The 17,198-nt window shown below is 49.7% G+C and overlaps 1 protein-coding gene across 1 annotated transcript; it reads left to right on the top strand.

Moving 5' to 3' along the window:
- Positions 1-1,457: 1,457 nt before the first annotated feature.
- Positions 1,458-14,097, top strand: TXLNA (taxilin alpha). Its single transcript, XM_077898680.1, has 11 exons — positions 1,458-1,613; positions 2,146-2,355; positions 2,988-3,326; positions 4,973-5,064; positions 7,368-7,538; positions 9,361-9,555; positions 10,201-10,320; positions 10,538-10,612; positions 11,114-11,206; positions 11,610-11,705; positions 13,021-14,097. The coding sequence occupies exons 2-11, from the start codon at positions 2,178-2,180 to the stop codon at positions 13,345-13,347; spliced, it is 1,686 nt and encodes a 561-aa protein (XP_077754806.1). The 5' UTR covers positions 1,458-1,613; positions 2,146-2,177; the 3' UTR covers positions 13,348-14,097.
- The last annotated feature ends 3,101 nt before the right edge of the window (positions 14,098-17,198 follow it).

Below are 17,198 nucleotides of genomic sequence, written 5' to 3'. Positions count from 1 at the left end.
TGTTAGTTGATAAACAGCAGACTAAGGGATGGGGAAGAGCACTGGCCATAAGTCTAACTGGGGAAAATAATTGAACATCTTTAAGAGCCCCCACACTGTTCAATTTGCATGATTTCATTCTGTCTTCACTGCCCCAGACTGATGCTAGGCTTTAGGAATACAATTTAGCCAAGAGTTCTTGTAATGTTCATTGACTTGTAAGCAAATAATTTGAATATCTCATTACAAATGTTAAAGAGTTCTATCCAAAAAAAAAAAAAAAGGCTCTATCCAGACCTAGAGAGCTGGGACAGACTACAGAGCACTGGGAAGGGTCTGAAATGACCTTTGTGCTAGACCTCAAAATACTAGTTTTGCCAGAAGGGCATTTTGGAAACTGGACTAGCACCTGCAAAAAACTTGGAAATCCTGGAAATAGAGTATAGTGGGAGCAAAAAAGGCAAAGGGCATGGACAGAACTGACTGGAAACAAAAGCCAAGCCATTTACACATTAAATTCCAGGCACAGGGGTTGGTAGCTTTTATTCTATTATGTATAGACAGCTGAATATAGAACTGTGATCTCACATTTAGAGAAAGTTTGGGTTTTTCCCCTTGAGCCCATGGCAATTCCGATTTTGTCTGTAGAGGATGGGCCAGTCAGAGAAAATGTTCAGGAATTGGCTGAGGCCAAAGTTCTTGCAGAGCCCTGTCAACCCCTTCCAGAGAAGGACTCAAGCTGGTAACGCAGAGTTGGGGCGGGTGGGGGGAATAATTCCACCAAATTACCTTGACTCATCCTTTGAGAAAGTGCCATGGTGAATTTCTTCTGGGTACGAGTCAGGGTAATCCAGGAGGTAAAACGGAAGACTTTCTGATTTTGAATCCCTACTCACTACTCAATAGCGATGGGACAAGTTATTTAACTTTTGCCTTACTGTCCTCAGATGCAAATGGGAATAAAAAATAGTACTGAGCTTAGTAAATAGGCGGATTAAGCTAGTAGGTGGGAAAGCACACTGTAAGCAAAGAACTACTACTGTTATGAAAAGTTTTCATTTGAATACGGAAAATGAGGCCTGGGAAAGAAAAGAATGGCCCCTCAGCGAATTCGCGATGAAGTTAGAACTGGAATACAGGTCTTGATTCCCAGCCCAATGCTCTATCCCTTGTCATCAGAGTTCCTGGTCATAGATGTTCACAGCAGAGGGTTGAGGCTGGTAAGGGCGTGCGGGAAAGAACAGCCAGGCACAGGGCTCTGGACCTGAATCATAAATTCTGCACGACAGGAACCAGGCGGATTCCAGTATTCGTGCAGAATGACTAGCTCCTTTCAGACCTCCTGGGTATCCGCCTCCCAGGACTGAAGTCCTTTCTATTGCATCTTGGGAGTTGGGGGTCAGCCGCGGTGCATGGAGGGACATGTAGTCCTTTCCCTCCCCCTCCGCCTGCCCAACTCACCCGCCTCAAAGGCCGCCTCAGGCTGCCTTCGCTTCATCTTTCCCAGCAAGCCCCGCGAGAGCGCCGGCTATTGATTGGCTGTGGCAGGAGCAGGCGGCTTGGCCGGCAGCGGTTACCCAGGGTTTCCGGTGCGAGGCCAGAGCGGGCGAAGCAGTCAGGAGGTCGGCAGTGAGGTGCGTGTTGCGGAGGTTTGGGGGGAACAAGGCGACCAGCAGGTCGGTGGGCCTGAACACTCTCGGTCGGTGGAGGGAATCACGCCGATTCCGCGCGAGGGAGTGGGCTGGGGGGGGCAGGGCTGGTCCTGTGCGCATGCGCGGACGGGAGGCGCGCGGGGCGTGGGTGGCTGCGCGCGGGGGGGCCCACGTGGGGCTTGGGGGCCGGAGGAGGGATGGGAATCGAGCGTCCCGCCACGTCAGTCTCCGGCCCTGAGCCTATCCCGCGCTCGGCCTGTGGTAAGGGGGCTGTGTAGTGCCGGGAAGCGGCTTCGAGAAAAAGGAGGCCTCGCCTGCCGCGCTTCTGAAGCAGCGCCCCGAAAACCTGCCTGGGCGCGCCGTGCTCCTCCGACTGGCCAGAGAGAGAACCGTTGGCTCCCTCTGGTGAGGGACGGCCAGTGTGTCCTAAGAAGCTTTGTGCACCCGGGATTGGGATTTCGGATCCAGAAGAATTTTGAAGTCTGGAATATAGCGAGTGTGCTTGTTTCTATAGGATCTGTTTCCAGCCTAGCATTGCAAACCACAATGAAGAACCAAGACAAAAAGAACGGGGCTGCCAAGCAGTCGGGCAACACTTCCAACCCAAAAAGCAACCCGGGGCAAGCCGAAGTAGGACCAGAGGGAACCCAGGGGCGCCCCAGCCAGCCGGCTCCTGCGACAGAAGCTGAAGGTTCCTCCAGCCAGGCTCCAGGGAAGACTGAGGGTGTGTGCCATTTCTGCTTTCCAGCGGGCAGGGGGAGGAGTTTGTGGTGCGCCAGGATAGCTTCTGGAGTTCCAGGCCTAGGCCACTGTTTACCCAGGAAGGAGGAAATGTAGAATGAGAGGAGGACTGCCACCCGCAGATCCCTCTTTCCCCAGGGTGTTGATAGAGCCTCCCACTCAAAGCACAGGAGCAGAACTCTTAAGAGAAGGCTCTGACAGGGTTAAGTCAGGTGGCGCTCAGATGAGACACCCAACCAGCCAGCCCGGCTTAGAAATGCTGCATTCACCAGTGGGCAACTACTCTTCATGTTGGAGGCTTTCTTAGAACTTTTTTAATAGCAAGAAATGATTTTTGCAGGGAGGGGAAAGGGAGGGACTAGATGTTGAGCTCCAGGTACATGCCATCCCTATATGCTGGATGCTTTATTTCCTTGATTCCTTTCACATCTATAACAGACATGATTGGGCAATAGTGGGAAATAATCTTATTTTATGGGTAAATAAACTAAGGCTTAAAGAAAGTAGGCAACATTTAGCCCCAACCAGTAAGTTTGGGCCTGAAAAATCCCAGCAAATGGAATTACCATCTTGTTTCTCATTTCTCATTCTGCCGCTCATCTTGCCCTGCCACAGGAGCACAAGCCAAAACTGCTCAGTCCGGGGCCCTCCGTGATGTCTCTGAGGAGCTGAGCCGCCAGTTGGAAGACATCCTGAGTACATACTGTGTGGACAACAATCAGGGGGGCCCAGGTGAGGATGGGGCACAGGGTGAGCCTGCTGAACCCGAAGATGCAGACAAGTCCCGGACCTATGCTTCAAGGAATGGGGAGCCTGAGCCAGAGACCCCAGTAGTCAATGGTGAGAAGGAGACCTCCAAGGGGGAGCCGGGCACAGATGAGATCCGGACCAGTGACGAGGTTGGAGACCGAGATCACCGAAGGCCACAGGAGAAGAAGAAAGCCAAGGGTCTGGGTGAGCAGAGGGCAGCTACTGGTGAGGTGGGGATGTTTGGGCTAACCTGCTGTCCCAGGATTCAGAGGAAATTACTTTCTGGGGCACCGAGTCACATTAGTTTGATCCAAGCAAGGGGTGTGGACCGTAGAACAGAGGGGTGTAGATGGGATCCTGTGTCAGCCAACACTATCTCTAACCTGCTCTGTAAACTTGGGCAAGACCTTTCTCCTTTCTGTTCCTTAGTTTTCGTTTCTCTACAGTAAGATTTGGACTAGCCCAGGGTTGAAAACACAAATAAGCCAAGTTAGACAGGGGACCCTAGGAGGACAAGACATTGCCTACTTCATCCAAAGGGGTGATTGCCATCTGGTCCCACCATGCTGATAGCATATAATACTACAGGCTAAGTGTAGCCAGCGTTTTTTGTTTTTTTTTTTTTCCCCTAATTCTTTTTTCTCCTTTTTTCCCCTTTGTTATTATGCAGTTAAGTGAAATCTCTCTGGATTTTTAACAATTGGCAACTGAAGAAAAAAAAAAAAAAACAATTGACAACTAATATGCTGGGAGCCAAACAAAACTCATGTGTGGGTTTTGGCCTACGTGCTAGTGCTTTGCAGTCTCCACACTGATCTTTCGAGCCTCTTGGGTTTGACACTTCAGGAGCCTGGTGCTGTGCTATGTACAGGAGCCCTCCAGGGAGACAGAAGGAAGCCCCTTTGACTGAAGCACAGTGAGAGAAAGTTATTGGGGGCAGGGGACTAGTGTGTATGTTAAAGAATCAGAGTTAAGTGATATTATACCTGTGTCTTAGTCCTTAATTCCCCACCCTCTGTTTGTCATCCTAATGGAAAGGGTTTTTTTTTTTTTTTTTTTTTGAAAGGGTTTTTTTTGTTTGTTTTTGGTTTTATTTTGTTTTGTTTTTTAAGATTTTATTTATTTACTCATGAGAAACACAGAGAGAGAGGCAGAGACACAGGCAGAGGGAGAAGCAGGCACCATGCAGGGAGCCCGATGCGGGACTCGATCCAGGGGACTCCAGGATCACTCCCTGAGCCAAAGGCAGACGCTCAGCTGCTGAGCTGCTAAGCCACCCAGGCATCCCTGTTGTTTATTAATCTTGGGATCACATATCGGAAGATATATTTGTTTAAAAGTTCACTGTTTAGGAGGGAACAAATAAAGTTCACCCTTTGGCTACCACTGTTGACAAATGTTTAGTAGTTACCGAGGAAACCTATTCCTTTTTGCCTCCTTCCTCTTTCGAAAGGGCTTTCCTTGCATTGACACAGTAGCACTTAAATTGGCCATTGGGATGTCTTTTTTTCCTCCTGCTATTAGAGCAGGCAGGTTTTTTCTCCCACTCTCAGTGTTCACCATGGAGTCTCCACATAGACTCAGTTATTAGTCTATTAAGCATTTGTTGAGCATGTCGTCTGAGATGGGCACCAAAGACAATATGGAGCAGCACTGGGGCCACAGTAATAGGCTGAGTTCAGTTGGTGGCAACCCTCATGAACCACACGGTCTAATGGGATGACAGCCAGGTCAACAAACAGTATCAAATATGATAATGTAGGGCTGCCTCAAGGCCTGAGAGTGTGGGCCGAGGCCTGGGGAAATCCCCAGAGAAGGGGGTACATGATTTTGATCCCTGTGCTTTGCAGGGAAGGAGATCACGTTGCTGATGCAGACATTGAACACCCTGAGCACCCCAGAGGAGAAGCTGGCAGCTCTGTGCAAGAAGTATGCTGAACTGGTCAGTTCTCCCCCTTCTTCTTGCATCCGCCCTGCCTTGGAAAGTCAGCAGGCCACCTGGCATGGGGTTGAGGGTGCCGGGGCAGGTGGGTGGCTTAATTCCTATTCAGCCTCTCTCTCAGCCTTTTCTCCATCTGTTAAGTGGAGAGTCAAGTCCCAGCTGGCCCCTTCCATGTTGACTGTAAGAAGAAACCCTTCATATTACAGTGGTAAAACCATAGCTCCTGGCCCCAGTCCCACATACCATGTCATCTCACACCTGTGTGCCTCAGTGTGCATCTCCCCAAAAAATGCACAGTGCCATCCTCACATTTAAACTAACACTGATGTGATACTCTAATACGCATATTTCCCCATTTGTTTAAAATGTCAGTTTGATCAAATCAGGGTCTACAGGAGATCCATCTAATACTTTAGGTCCTTACAACTTTTTTTCCTTTTATTCCAAAATGGTCTTCATTTACTGCCAACCTTTTTCTCATGACATTGATTTACTGCAGATCAGTCGCCCTGTGCCTCACTTCTTCGCTTTTGTGGTGACATTTAACTTCTTCCTTTACCTCCTTAGTTCCTGTAGATATAGGGGAAATTAACTCTAGAAGCTTGATCCAATCCAAGTTCAACTATTTTGATAAGAACTCTACATAAGTGGTACTCTGTAGAGAAAGTGTGTTCCTCCCACTTTTACTGATGGAAGATTGTCCACTGAGTTCAGGTGGGGTCAGCCAGGTTCCTCCCTTGTCAGGTTGCCATCAGAATTTGTATAAATGGATTCATCCACTGTGGGTCATTTCCTAACTACTTGTTTTTAAATTCTTTCACTCCATTTTCATTTATTAGCTAGAATTCTCTAAGAAGTTTTTCTCATTTGTAAAATTGGGAAAAATCACACCTGCCTTGTGGGGTTGCTATAATGATTAAATAAAGGATAGGATATGAAAAAGATACCACCCCTTCAGAATGAGCCATCCAGGGAAAGATTGATGAAGAGAGCAGGAGCTGAGTGATGTTCTCAAGTAGAGAAGGAGCTAAGGGCCAGAGCATAAGGAGAGGGCTGGCTGTGGTGGGAAGCACCACTGGATCCTGGTAACCAGAGGAAAAGGCCGGTGCAGGTGGATGGGCAGAGGTGGAACTTATGCCCCTGTGCCTCTGGTTGCTTCCATTCTCAGGGAAATGAGAAAGATATTTTTTGCTGGGCCAAAGGAGAGCTGAGAAGGAGGAGGATGAAATAGTTCTCTGGAAGAGGAGTGTGACTAACATAAGGAATATGGTTAGGCCGCATGGCAGACGAGGGTCTTCCTCAAATGGGTAGTTAGGAATTAAAAGAGGTTCTTCTGCTTCAGTGCCTGTGCAGAGGAATCAGAGGTTGGGATATCAGGGTTGGGGTTTTGATAGGAAAAGGGGGCAAGAGAGTTGAGTGTAAGAAATCTTAAGACAAGTATAAGAAGGTCAGTGATTATTTAAAGACACATTCAAGGAAAGTGAAAGGATAGTTGGGTCACTGGGTTGGAGGTCCAGTATGGTAGACTTTCTGGGGCCACAAATTTTGGATGGAATGAGCTAGAATGGTAGGGGATAGTGGTCCTGCCCTGGGATGAGATAATGGAGGGGTGTGTGCTTCTGGGTAATGACAAAATCTGGATCTGATGTCCAGGACAGTAACCATTAGCCAGCTGAAATGTGGCTAGTCTAGATTTGGATGTGCTCTAAGTGTAAGATACAACTTAGGTTTCAAACACCTAAGGAAAGGGGAAGAAAAAATGACAATGTTCAATGATTTGAACAGTTGTCATTACATAATTGAGTTGCACTGTATCAGCGTTGACTAGGCTCATGGGAGGGTAGCTGATGTGGGGAAAAGACAGGGTCTGAGAAGGTTAAGATCTGTCCATAATGAAAAGGCCAAAATGATAACAGCAGTCATGTTGAGTGAAGTGGCGCTAAGTTTCAGAGCAGTGAAGAGGGAGTGACGGGGGTCTATTGAATACAAGGAGGAGTGGTAAGGGGTGTCATCTGAGGACATGAGTGTCACAAAGGTTGAAGGAATGTAATGGTCTGAGAGTCTTGAGAACTTCATCTCTAGAGTTAGAGTGGGGAGAGGCTGGGGTCTGCAGCCTCTGAATCCCTGCTTGTCGTAAGTGCCTGTTTCTGTATACTGGAGATGGAGCCCTTGGGTTTATCGGAGAAGTACATTAAGCACCCACACAGTGTCCAGCCAGAACTGTTAACAACTGGAGTCGGGAGAGGGCCGGGGTCCCTTGGGAAAAGCCCGACTAGGCACTTACTTGCCTTCCTGCTCCACAGCTGGAGGAGCATCGGAACTCCCAGAAGCAGATGAAGCTGCTGCAGAAGAAACAGAGCCAGCTGGTGCAGGAGAAGGACCACCTGCGTGGGGAGCACAGCAAGGCTGTCCTGGCCCGCAGTAAGCTAGAAAGCCTGTGCCGGGAGCTCCAACGCCACAACCGCTCCCTCAAGGTGGGCTGGCCCCTACGACTCTGGTTCCCTTGACTTCCACTTTTCCTTGGTGGGCTTTCCCCTTAAAAAGTAGCACGGAGGGATCCCTGGGTGGTGCAGCAGTTTAGCGCCTGCCTTTGGCCCAGGGCGTGATCCTGGAGACCCGGGATCAAATCCCACGTTGGGCTCCCAGTGCATGGAGCCTGCTTCTCCCTCTGCCTGTGTCTTTGCCTCTCTCTCTTTCTTTCTCTGCCTATCATAAATAAATGAATGAATGAATGAATAAATAAATAAATAAATAAATAAATAAATAAATAAATAAATAATAAAATCTTTAAAAAAAAAAAGTAGCATGGGATTTTGGCAGAGAAATTGATTTCCCCAGTAACGCCCTGCCTTAGGGATAGCTGCCTGTAACCACTTGACCTGTCCCTGTGTCAGGTATGGTGAGGGAGCCCAGGAGGCAGGTCTTTGATATTGTTCAGTTCACTGGCAGTCAGCAGGTAAGTCAGGTTCCAGCGCTGGTGGACAGCTCCTCTCCCAGACTTAAGCAGTCTGAAATGCTGGGTCTTTTTTCTTTGTCCTGCTTCTCCTCAGGCAGGGTCCGTCTGGTAAAGCCCAGTCACTGCTGTGACCTCTGGGTGGTTTTTATATATGTATCCTTTATATATTTGTTACAAATTTGGGTCAGTGAATATATAGTGTTTTCCAGCTTGTTTTGTTCATTTTTAGTTTGTCTTTGACAACATTTTTACTGTAATATAAACTTGATGTGAGAGATTCAGAGGTGACAAAAGTATGAGATTCAAAGGTAACAGTTGCTCACCCTCCTCAGCCCCAGTGTCCAGGAGAAACCACTGGGAAGTACACCTACTTACCCATAAGTTTAAGTACAGCCTTCAGACTTCCTGCATCCATATGTAATTTTCTATAGGGTTCTTTAAATGGAGAGGTCATGTGTATTGTTTCACATCCTGTTCTGTCCTCTCACCTAACATGTATAGCTCACTTTTCCTTTTTTTTTTTTTTTTTTTTTTTTTTTGAGGCTGTCTCATTCTTTTTTTTTTCCCCCCTGAGATTTTACCTATTTATTCATGAGAGAGACCCAGAGAGAGGTAGTGATATAGGCATAGGGAGAAGCAGGCTCCTTGTAGGGAGCCCGATGGGGGACTCGATCCCAGGACCCTGGGATCATGACCTGAGCCAAAGGCAGACCCGTCATTCTTTTCAATAGCGTTGTTGTATGCGTATTCTGTATTTTGTCAGTGCCCTAGTTAAGGAATTGCTGAGTTGTTTTTAAGTTTACAGTACTTCATACGTAGAGCTACAGTGAAAGTTCTTGTTATATATATTCTTGGGTAAGTGTATCTAGTTTGTCCCTAGGATAAACCTCAGAAGTTAAAGATCTGGGTCAAAGAGCATGCACGTTATATAAGTTTTAATAGACTTTGCCAGATTACCTCCCCACCAATATTGTCCTCGTGCCTAATTCTGCACAATCTTGCCAACCCTGGGAACTACTAAATTTTAACTAGTTGGTGAGAGGTGAGAAATGAAAGCACAAAACAAGACTGCTTAGCCTGAGTCTGGAAGAATGGACTTCAGGAGACCTAGATTGCTCTAGAATGACACTTAGGTGTATGCCTGCATTCTTCTAGGGAGAGAATATCTCCCTTGCTGTCACCTGATAGAAGGGTAGAGGGGTCCCCTGGGAACCCCCATTGGCATGGCATCTTGGAGCCTGGCTGGTGCTGCTCACTGAGAGTAGAGAGGGTTGTGGGTATAGAGCATTGTGGGCTGGGAAAGAGCAGCTGATGGAGCCAGGGCTGACTTCTCTGCCCAGGAAGAAGGCGTGCAGCGGGCCCGGGAGGAAGAGGAGAAGCGCAAGGAGGTGACCTCCCACTTCCAGGTGACACTGAATGACATTCAGCTGCAGATGGAGCAGCACAACGAGCGCAACTCCAAGCTGCGCCAGGAGAACATGGAGTTGGCTGAGAGGCTCAAGAAGCTGATCGAGCAGTACGAGCTGCGGGAGGAGGTAAGGAGTCCCAAGCAGCCAACACCCGCCTCCAGGCCACCTTTCCTTTACTATCTAGAACACAAGTGTGTCCCCATGTACCTTTTCTCAACTGCTCTGACCTTTGAAGTCCCACTGAGTTCCGCGCCTCCTCCTCATTCCTGCTCTCACCTGCCCCCGGCTCCTGGGGCTCCTCAACATTTAGGACTGCCACTCCCTGAAATTTGCACATCTAGTCTTGGTCTATAGGTGGGGAGATCTTTGCCAATGGGGCTAAGCGGTTGTGTTGGTGGAGGTGTCGTTTTTGTCCTTTCTTCCCATTTACAAGGGAGTCGGGCTACAAAAGTGAGGGTTGTTAGCCCAGCGGAGTGATCTCTTGGGGCTGGAGGTTTGAGTGTATTTATTACTTGGCTTCCTGGGAGCTGATCTCATCCCTGTGCACACCTAGGACTGACTGGAGAGAAACAAGGTGAGGTTGGGAAGTAGACCTTCCAGGGATTTGGGGCCCATGTGCTATAGAACATGCGGGAGTCCAGCGTGTCACAGTGAGATGGGAGGCTGGGCAGGGTACCCTGGTGTCTGCAGATGGGACATCCATGCAGCCCACTGGGCCTCCCGAGAAAGAGAGCTGCTGACAGGTGGCCCTCCTACCATGCCTTCCTGCAGCATATCGACAAGGTCTTCAAACACAAGGACCTGCAGCAGCAGCTGGTAGATGCCAAACTCCAGCAGGCCCAGGAGATGCTGAAGGAGGCAGAGGAGAGGCACCAACGAGAAAAGGACTTTGTGAGGCTCGGGCCCTGTACAGGGGAGTCTGGAAGGCGGGGTGGATTCTGGCTCAGCTCAGAGTCATGTTTGTAAGGGAAAGTTGCTGCCTGGCCGGGCCAGGACGCAGCTTACTCAGGGAGCAGGACACTTTGTGGGTACTGGGGTATATGGCTAAAAAAGACCAGACAGCCCCTAAGGGTTTCTGACAAGATCTGGGGTCCTATCTTGAAAATAGCTCCTCAAAGAGGCAGTGGAGTCCCAGAGGATGTGTGAGCTGATGAAGCAGCAGGAGACCCACCTGAAGCAGCAGGTGAGACAGTGTGTCCTGATCCTGTGCCTCTGAGGTCACCTTACTGGGCCCCCATCCTAGGGGAGGGAAATGGGACCCTCGTTCTAGGACCACCTTGACTGCTGTGTGACCTTGCTGAGCCTTTGTTCTGTCTGGACCCGCCCAGCACCTATGGTGACCAGGTGGCTAGGTGAGCTTGAAGGACTTTGTTCCTAGTTGGAAGTGTTGTGCAGCTTTTGAGGAGGCAAAATGAGAATGGTTGTTCTTAATTACATAAATTGTACTTAATTTCGAAGAGAAGTTTGAAAACAAACATAGAGGCAAAATATAAGTCACCCCAAATCCTACTTTCTAAGCTTAACATTTTGGATTCTGTTCTTTAAAATAGCTTTTTTGCTTTAAAGAAAAATGGTATCTAGATAGAATTGTTGGGTCAGAGGTCCAAGGATAGGTCTGACTGCATTAGCCAGAAGTGCATTCTAGAGAAGCATAATCTTATCTCTGGGCTTCTTTCTCTCCCAGCTTGCCCTATACACAGAGAAGTTTGAGGAATTCCAGAACACTCTTTCCAAAAGCAGTGAAGTGTTCACCACATTCAAACAGGAGATGGAAAAGGTAACTGTGTCCAGCCTGAGTGTGGCTACAGGGGCACCCTGGGCCTGCCTTCAGGAAGCCCCCAACCCCTGGGGTTCCTTCTGGGGAGCTATTCACAGTAATAGTATGATTGATACCAGGGATGGGCTGTATAGAGGGAAGGGGTCAGAGCCTTTCCCGCCTCTCAAGGAAGCATCACTGATATGTGCATCCTCCAGGTTGTCCTGGAGAAGAGGGGCAGCCTTGTCATGTGGTGGTGGTGGTGGTGGTGGTGGTGGTGGTAGTGGCGGCGACATTTACCTTGAGATGTCTTCAGGTGGCACAGAAGGCACAGACAGCGTGCTGTAACATGTTGCCCACCTTGGAGATACAAATGGACAGTCTGGCCCCCTGACTATTTTCTTCTATGTGTCCCATAACTCAGATGACTAAGAAGATCAAGAAGCTAGAGAAAGAAACCACCATGTACCGGTCCCGTTGGGAGAGCAGCAACAAGGCCCTGCTTGAGATGGCTGAGGAGGTGGGCCGAGTGTGCTCTGCAGCTACGGGGGGTAGGGGAGTGCAGTTTTTGAGTGATGGGCCCTTTCCTATACGTTCTGCAAGTAAGTCATGCAGCTGGCATGAGGTGGAGCTGGGACTCATAAGTCCATCTGCCCAAGTCCAAAGGCACTGCCAGTGGTCACCCTGTGGGAGATGATGAGCCCAGTGGTAGATTTGCAGTAGAAGCAAAGAGAACAAATGGTAGGTAGAAGTACAGGAACTGAAAAACCAAGGGGTACCAGTGGTGGGCACAGTTTATATGCAGGGTGGCTCAGCTAATTTGATTTCGTGGTTTGAGATGCAGAAGGGAACTAATTAGTGTATGCCAGATCCTCCTCAATGTTTTAGGTGATGCCAATTCATTGAACCTTCTTGAGATCTATGAGGTTAATGTTAGTAGTTTGTTTGTTTGTTTGTTTGTTTGTTTAAGATTTATTTATCTAGGGGCACCTCGGTAGCTCAGTTGGTAAAGCATCTGACTTCAACTCAGGTCATAAGCTCAGGGTCCTGGGATCACTCTGATTTGAGCTCCCTGCTGAGCAGAGAATCTGCTTATCTCTCTGCCCTTCCCCCCTCACTCGTGCACATGGGCATGTGCACACATACACACTTTTTGTCTCTCATCTTTTTTTTTTTTTTTTTTATGAGAGAGAGGCAGAGGGAGAAGCAGGCTCCATGCAGGGAGCCTGATGTGGGACTCGATCCCAGGTCACCAGGATCAGGCTCTGGGCTGAAGGCGGCGCTAAACCGCTGAGCCACCCAGGGATCCCCTCTCTCAGATCTTTAAAAAAATAAAAAATAAAAAAAGATTCATTTATTTGAGAGAAAGAAAGCATGCACCTAGGTGCATATACAGGCGGGGGAGATGAAAGAATCTCAGGCAGGCTCCTTGCTGAGCACAGAGCCTGACATGGGACTTGATCTCAACCCTGAGATCATGACCTGAGCCGAAATCAAAAATCAGGTGCTTAACCGACTGAGCCAACCACGCACCCCAGTAGTCCATTTTAACAGATAAGGAAATAGGCTCCAAAAGCCAAGCCTTACTTTGCCAGTGTCACCTGATGGATAAAGGAAGAAATATGTTGTCTTCAAGTCGTGCTGCTTCTCTGCACCACACGGTCCCCTACCAACAGCCAGGTCTTGGCATATGCCAGGGCTATTTTCCTAGGAAGGGGCAGGGTTTTGATGCTGGCCTGCTCATAGTATCATTCAAGTGTGAATGTTTTCTACCAAGTGACTCTGTTGGGTGGGGGATTAATGGCATGGCACTAAGGCCCGGTTTCTCTCCCCAGAAAACACTCCGGGACAAAGAGCTAGAGGGCCTACAGGTAAAAATCCAGCGGCTAGAGAAGCTGTGCCGAGCACTGCAGACAGAACGCAATGACCTGAACAAAAGGGTGCAGGACCTGAGTGCTGGTGGCCAGGGCTCCATCACTGATGGTGGCCCTGAGCGAAGACCAGAGGCTGCAGCTGCCTCCAAGGAGCAGGGTTGTGAGGGTCCTGGGGCCCAGTCACCTGGGTCCCCAAGGGTCACAGAAGCTCCTTACTGCCCTGGAGCACCGAGCACAGAAGCACCTGGCCAAGCAGGGCCCCAGGAGCCCACCTCCACCACCGCCTAGGAAACCTGGCACAGGGGGCGTGCTGGGAAGGGAGCAAGCAGCCCAGCCAGGCCTGGCCCATGCAAGGCTCCCACCGCTAAGCAGTCCAGTGCTGAGGCCCAGGGTGCTTTAACCTGGCTGACATCTGACACTTGGCAGTTTTGGATTTTGTGGGTCAGTTTTACTTAACATATGGCATATGTGCAAGGCCTCATACATTTCTATCTATAAGTGTAAAATGGGCTTGCACTGGAGGTGGGGGTGTGTACGCATGAAGTCACTGGCTCTTCTGTGAGCTGAAGAGTCTTAAAGAAGAGCTGCCATCTGTAGCTGCTGTCACAGTGGGCTGGCAGGACAAGTGACTTGAACATTCCCCTGCCTGATTTGAGGCTCAGAGCTCAGACCCCCCCTCCCCCTTCCTGCCCTTCAGGGCTTGTGACAAGTGGCACACACTCAGGCCTTGACTTTGTTTCCCTCGTTAACAGGGCTTGGGCGGCTCTGGCTCTCGTAGCTACCCTGGAAGCTCCTTTGCTTCTCATAACCTGGAGAAGGGGGTCCCTGGGCAGAGCCTGCAGAGCTGGGAATCCACCTGCTGTCCTGCTTTGGACAGGGGATCTGGAGAAAGTTGCTATGGGCTGGTACACTGTTAGGAGCCCTCAGGTGGTGCCAGGACCAGGCCAGCGATGCTTCTCAGTAGCCTTATCATTCACAGGTGCCTCTCTAGCCTGCACAAATGATTGACAAGAGATCACCCAAAGGATGCTTTCTGAAGGTTTCTGTTTTGTTTTTTGTTTTTTTGTTTTGCACATGACAGTGTGTGTATGGATCTGAGGAAGGAGGTGGGGTGCTGGTGCAGTTGGCCTCCAGTGCCCCCCACCCTCACCACCCCACCTGGTATCTTTGCCATGTTGGTGCTGAGCTTTTCTGTTCGGTGAAATCAGATTGTGGTTAGGAGGAAGGGAAGGGTATCTGATGGTTTTGCCACAACCTTGCCTATGTGTTTGAATCCTGGGAAGCCACTGCTGATGCCCATCACCACTGTCTCCATGCAGCAGTTGCTGGGCCCTGTGCCCAACTGCCCCCTTGGCATTTAGGAGTCTGTGTCTGCTTCTGACCCCACCCTTCATGTGCGATCCTTGAGATTTGCCCTGGTTCCATTGCCTAAGGAATAAGCTGAAGGATGTCCTCCTTGACATCCCAGTGCCTGTGTGGAAGCCCCTGGCTCTTGTCTGACAGCTGAGGAATAGACTTGGCAATTGATGAGCCTCAGAAGTCCACAGAACGACTGCAGGTATTTGGGTCTGGTGCCCCCCCTCCCTGCAACCCCCAGCCCTTGCTACTCTGGACTGGAAGTTCTGCTGGTTGCACACTTGCTAGGGTATTAACCAGTCTGTATCGAGCAATTTTCTGGAACAACAGAATGAGGCTCAGACTGGGAAGCTGGGCTCTGGTGGGCTCATACTATAGCCCACCTCTAGCCAGCCCTTGCTTCAGTGTAGCTGAGGGAGCTGTGGGCCAAGAGGCACAGGATGGTGCAGTTTTGTTTCTTGCTGAATTTCCTTGAAGCTAGTTCATTATTCTGCAGGTCCCTTCATCTTCAACAACCAGCCCACTCTCCATGCCTTTTTCTTTTTTTTTTTTTTTTTCCATGCCTTTTTCTTCAATCCCTCACGTAAATAGGTTCACTCAGTGCTCGTGAAATTGTCTTATGACTTAGACCAGAGATGGCAAATGATTGGCGCACCATGTTTCCTCTGCCCCCAGGGCAGGTACCACTAATTAGCCTCCGAGTGTTTCCCACTAATTTCTGGTATATCCATTTCTCAAGATTCCCCCAGCAGCCAGTAGAAGTGTTGAGACCTGTTTGCCATTGCTGGCTGAGCTACTGCTCTCCCGTGGAGACGTGTTTCCTAAGATCTTTCCCTCTGAGATGCCTGTATCTGGAATAGTCCCTGGGTCTGTCTTTTCCTTTCCTGATACGGCTGTCCCCCACCTCCAATCCGTGTGTCCGGCTGAGACACGAGAACTGCCAACCCCATACAGGGTTTGCTGGGCTCTGGAAGTGCAGGGAAGAGCCAGAAGCTTCTGCCTGCCCCAAGTAAAGAGCAAGAGGCCTGCAGTAGCCCATGTGATTGCCTCATTTGCTTCAGCTACCTCGTAGAGCCCAAGGGGATTGAAGGGGAAGGCTGTCCCCCCAGTGTGGGGGATCATGGCTGTGCAGCCCAGCTGCCCTCAGAGACCCAGTCCAGCCATTGTGGGATTGTGGGGCTACAGTGAGCAGGGTGGCCCCAGCCAGTCTTCCCAGGTCCAAAATCCAGGCCCTGGGTGACTAGAACCTTTGCTCTCAGCTCCAGCTGAGTCTAGGCATCCAGGCCAGGCTATAGGAGGATCCCATTCTCCCTCTTCTTTCCGTTGACCAAATCACACTAATCACTACAGCTGCTCTGCTTGTTCTGCTTTCCAAAGTCAACCCAGGTACCTGGGTGCCGCCCTCACCAGGGCAGGTCCCACGCACGTGACCTCAGTTTTAGGACCAAGAGCTGTGTTGGATTCTTAGATTGCTAGCTTTTCCTCCAGGGGACCATTGCCGGTGAGGCTCACAGCCCAGAGCCCTTGGCCCTGCTGAGAGTAATTTGTATTCCGGACCTTGTCCAGCTGAGAGCCTTGTACACCAGATTCTTGAGGTATCGGCAGCACTTTTTGTTTTCCATGAGGTTTTTGGACCATGGGCTGAGCTCAGGCACTTTCTGTAAGAGAATGTTGTCCGTAAAGATGGTTGATTTGCTTTCACTCCTCCACTCCCATCACAGCGGCCCTCCTGAGGGCTGACCAAGAGGCCAGTGGAACTGCCCTGGTGGCTGTGGGGGAGGGCCAAAGCCTGCTGAGCTGATTGTCCAGCTGCTGCTCCAGCCCTCCCACCTTAACAGCACAGAGGTGGTCACCCCGGGGACAGCCAGGCATCTGCCTGGGGGAGGGGTGCGCCTTCTGTCCCTGTCACTGCTTCCCATATGGCCCAACCTGGCCACCTGGATTGGTTTTAAAGCTGTGCTGACAGCCTTTTTTGTCTCCTTTTGGTATTCACAACAGCCAGGGACATGATTTTGATGTATTTTAAACCACATTAAAAATAAAGAGTCTGTTGCCTTACTTGTTTCTCTCCTAACCTTTGTGGTCATTTGGTGCTTCTGGATCCATCTAGGCATCACTGACGTGTCTGGATCTGCTGCAGAGCCCTTGGCTGTGCCCTGTGGTGCATCTTCCAGAGTGCTGCCTGCCTGCCTGCCAACAGCCACCACAGGCAAATTCATTTGAGCTGCCTGAATAGAGCCCTTGGCAAAGTTGGCATGATGTTCATATACATAGAAGCATCAGATTTCTTTCATTCAATTAAAAGTTGTCCCTGCCCCGTGAAGGGCTAGGCTAGTGATGAAGATACTTTTTTTTTCTTTTTTTCAGTAATCTCTATATCCAACGTGGGGCTTGAACTCCCCAACACCTAGATCAAAGATCACATGCTCTACTGACTGAGCCAACCTGCTCCCTGGAGAAAGATGCTGGGTTTTTTTTCTTCTTCTAATACTTTTATTTGAGAGAGCACATGCAGGGGGAGCTCCCGAGGGAGAAGGAGAAGCAGGCTCCCCGCTGAGCAGGGGCCCTGACAGGGGGCACCATCCCAGGACCCTGGGATCATGACCTGAGCCAAAGGGAGATGCTTAACTGACCGAACTGACCGAGCTACCCAGGTGCCCCAGAAAGTTCCCTTAAGACAAAGCTGGTGGTGCCATGGAGCACAAAGGAAGCTCCTGTCCCCTTCAGCAAGGAGCTAGGGGTGGACACCTGGGAAGGCCTTATGACCCAAAGGGCAAGTAGAA

The sequence above is a fragment of the Canis aureus genome, chromosome 5 (genome assembly GCF_053574225.1).
Source record: "Canis aureus isolate CA01 chromosome 5, VMU_Caureus_v.1.0, whole genome shotgun sequence".
Classification (NCBI taxonomy): domain Eukaryota; kingdom Metazoa; phylum Chordata; class Mammalia; order Carnivora; family Canidae; genus Canis; species Canis aureus.
This window is presented reverse-complemented; position numbering and strand designations above follow the sequence as displayed.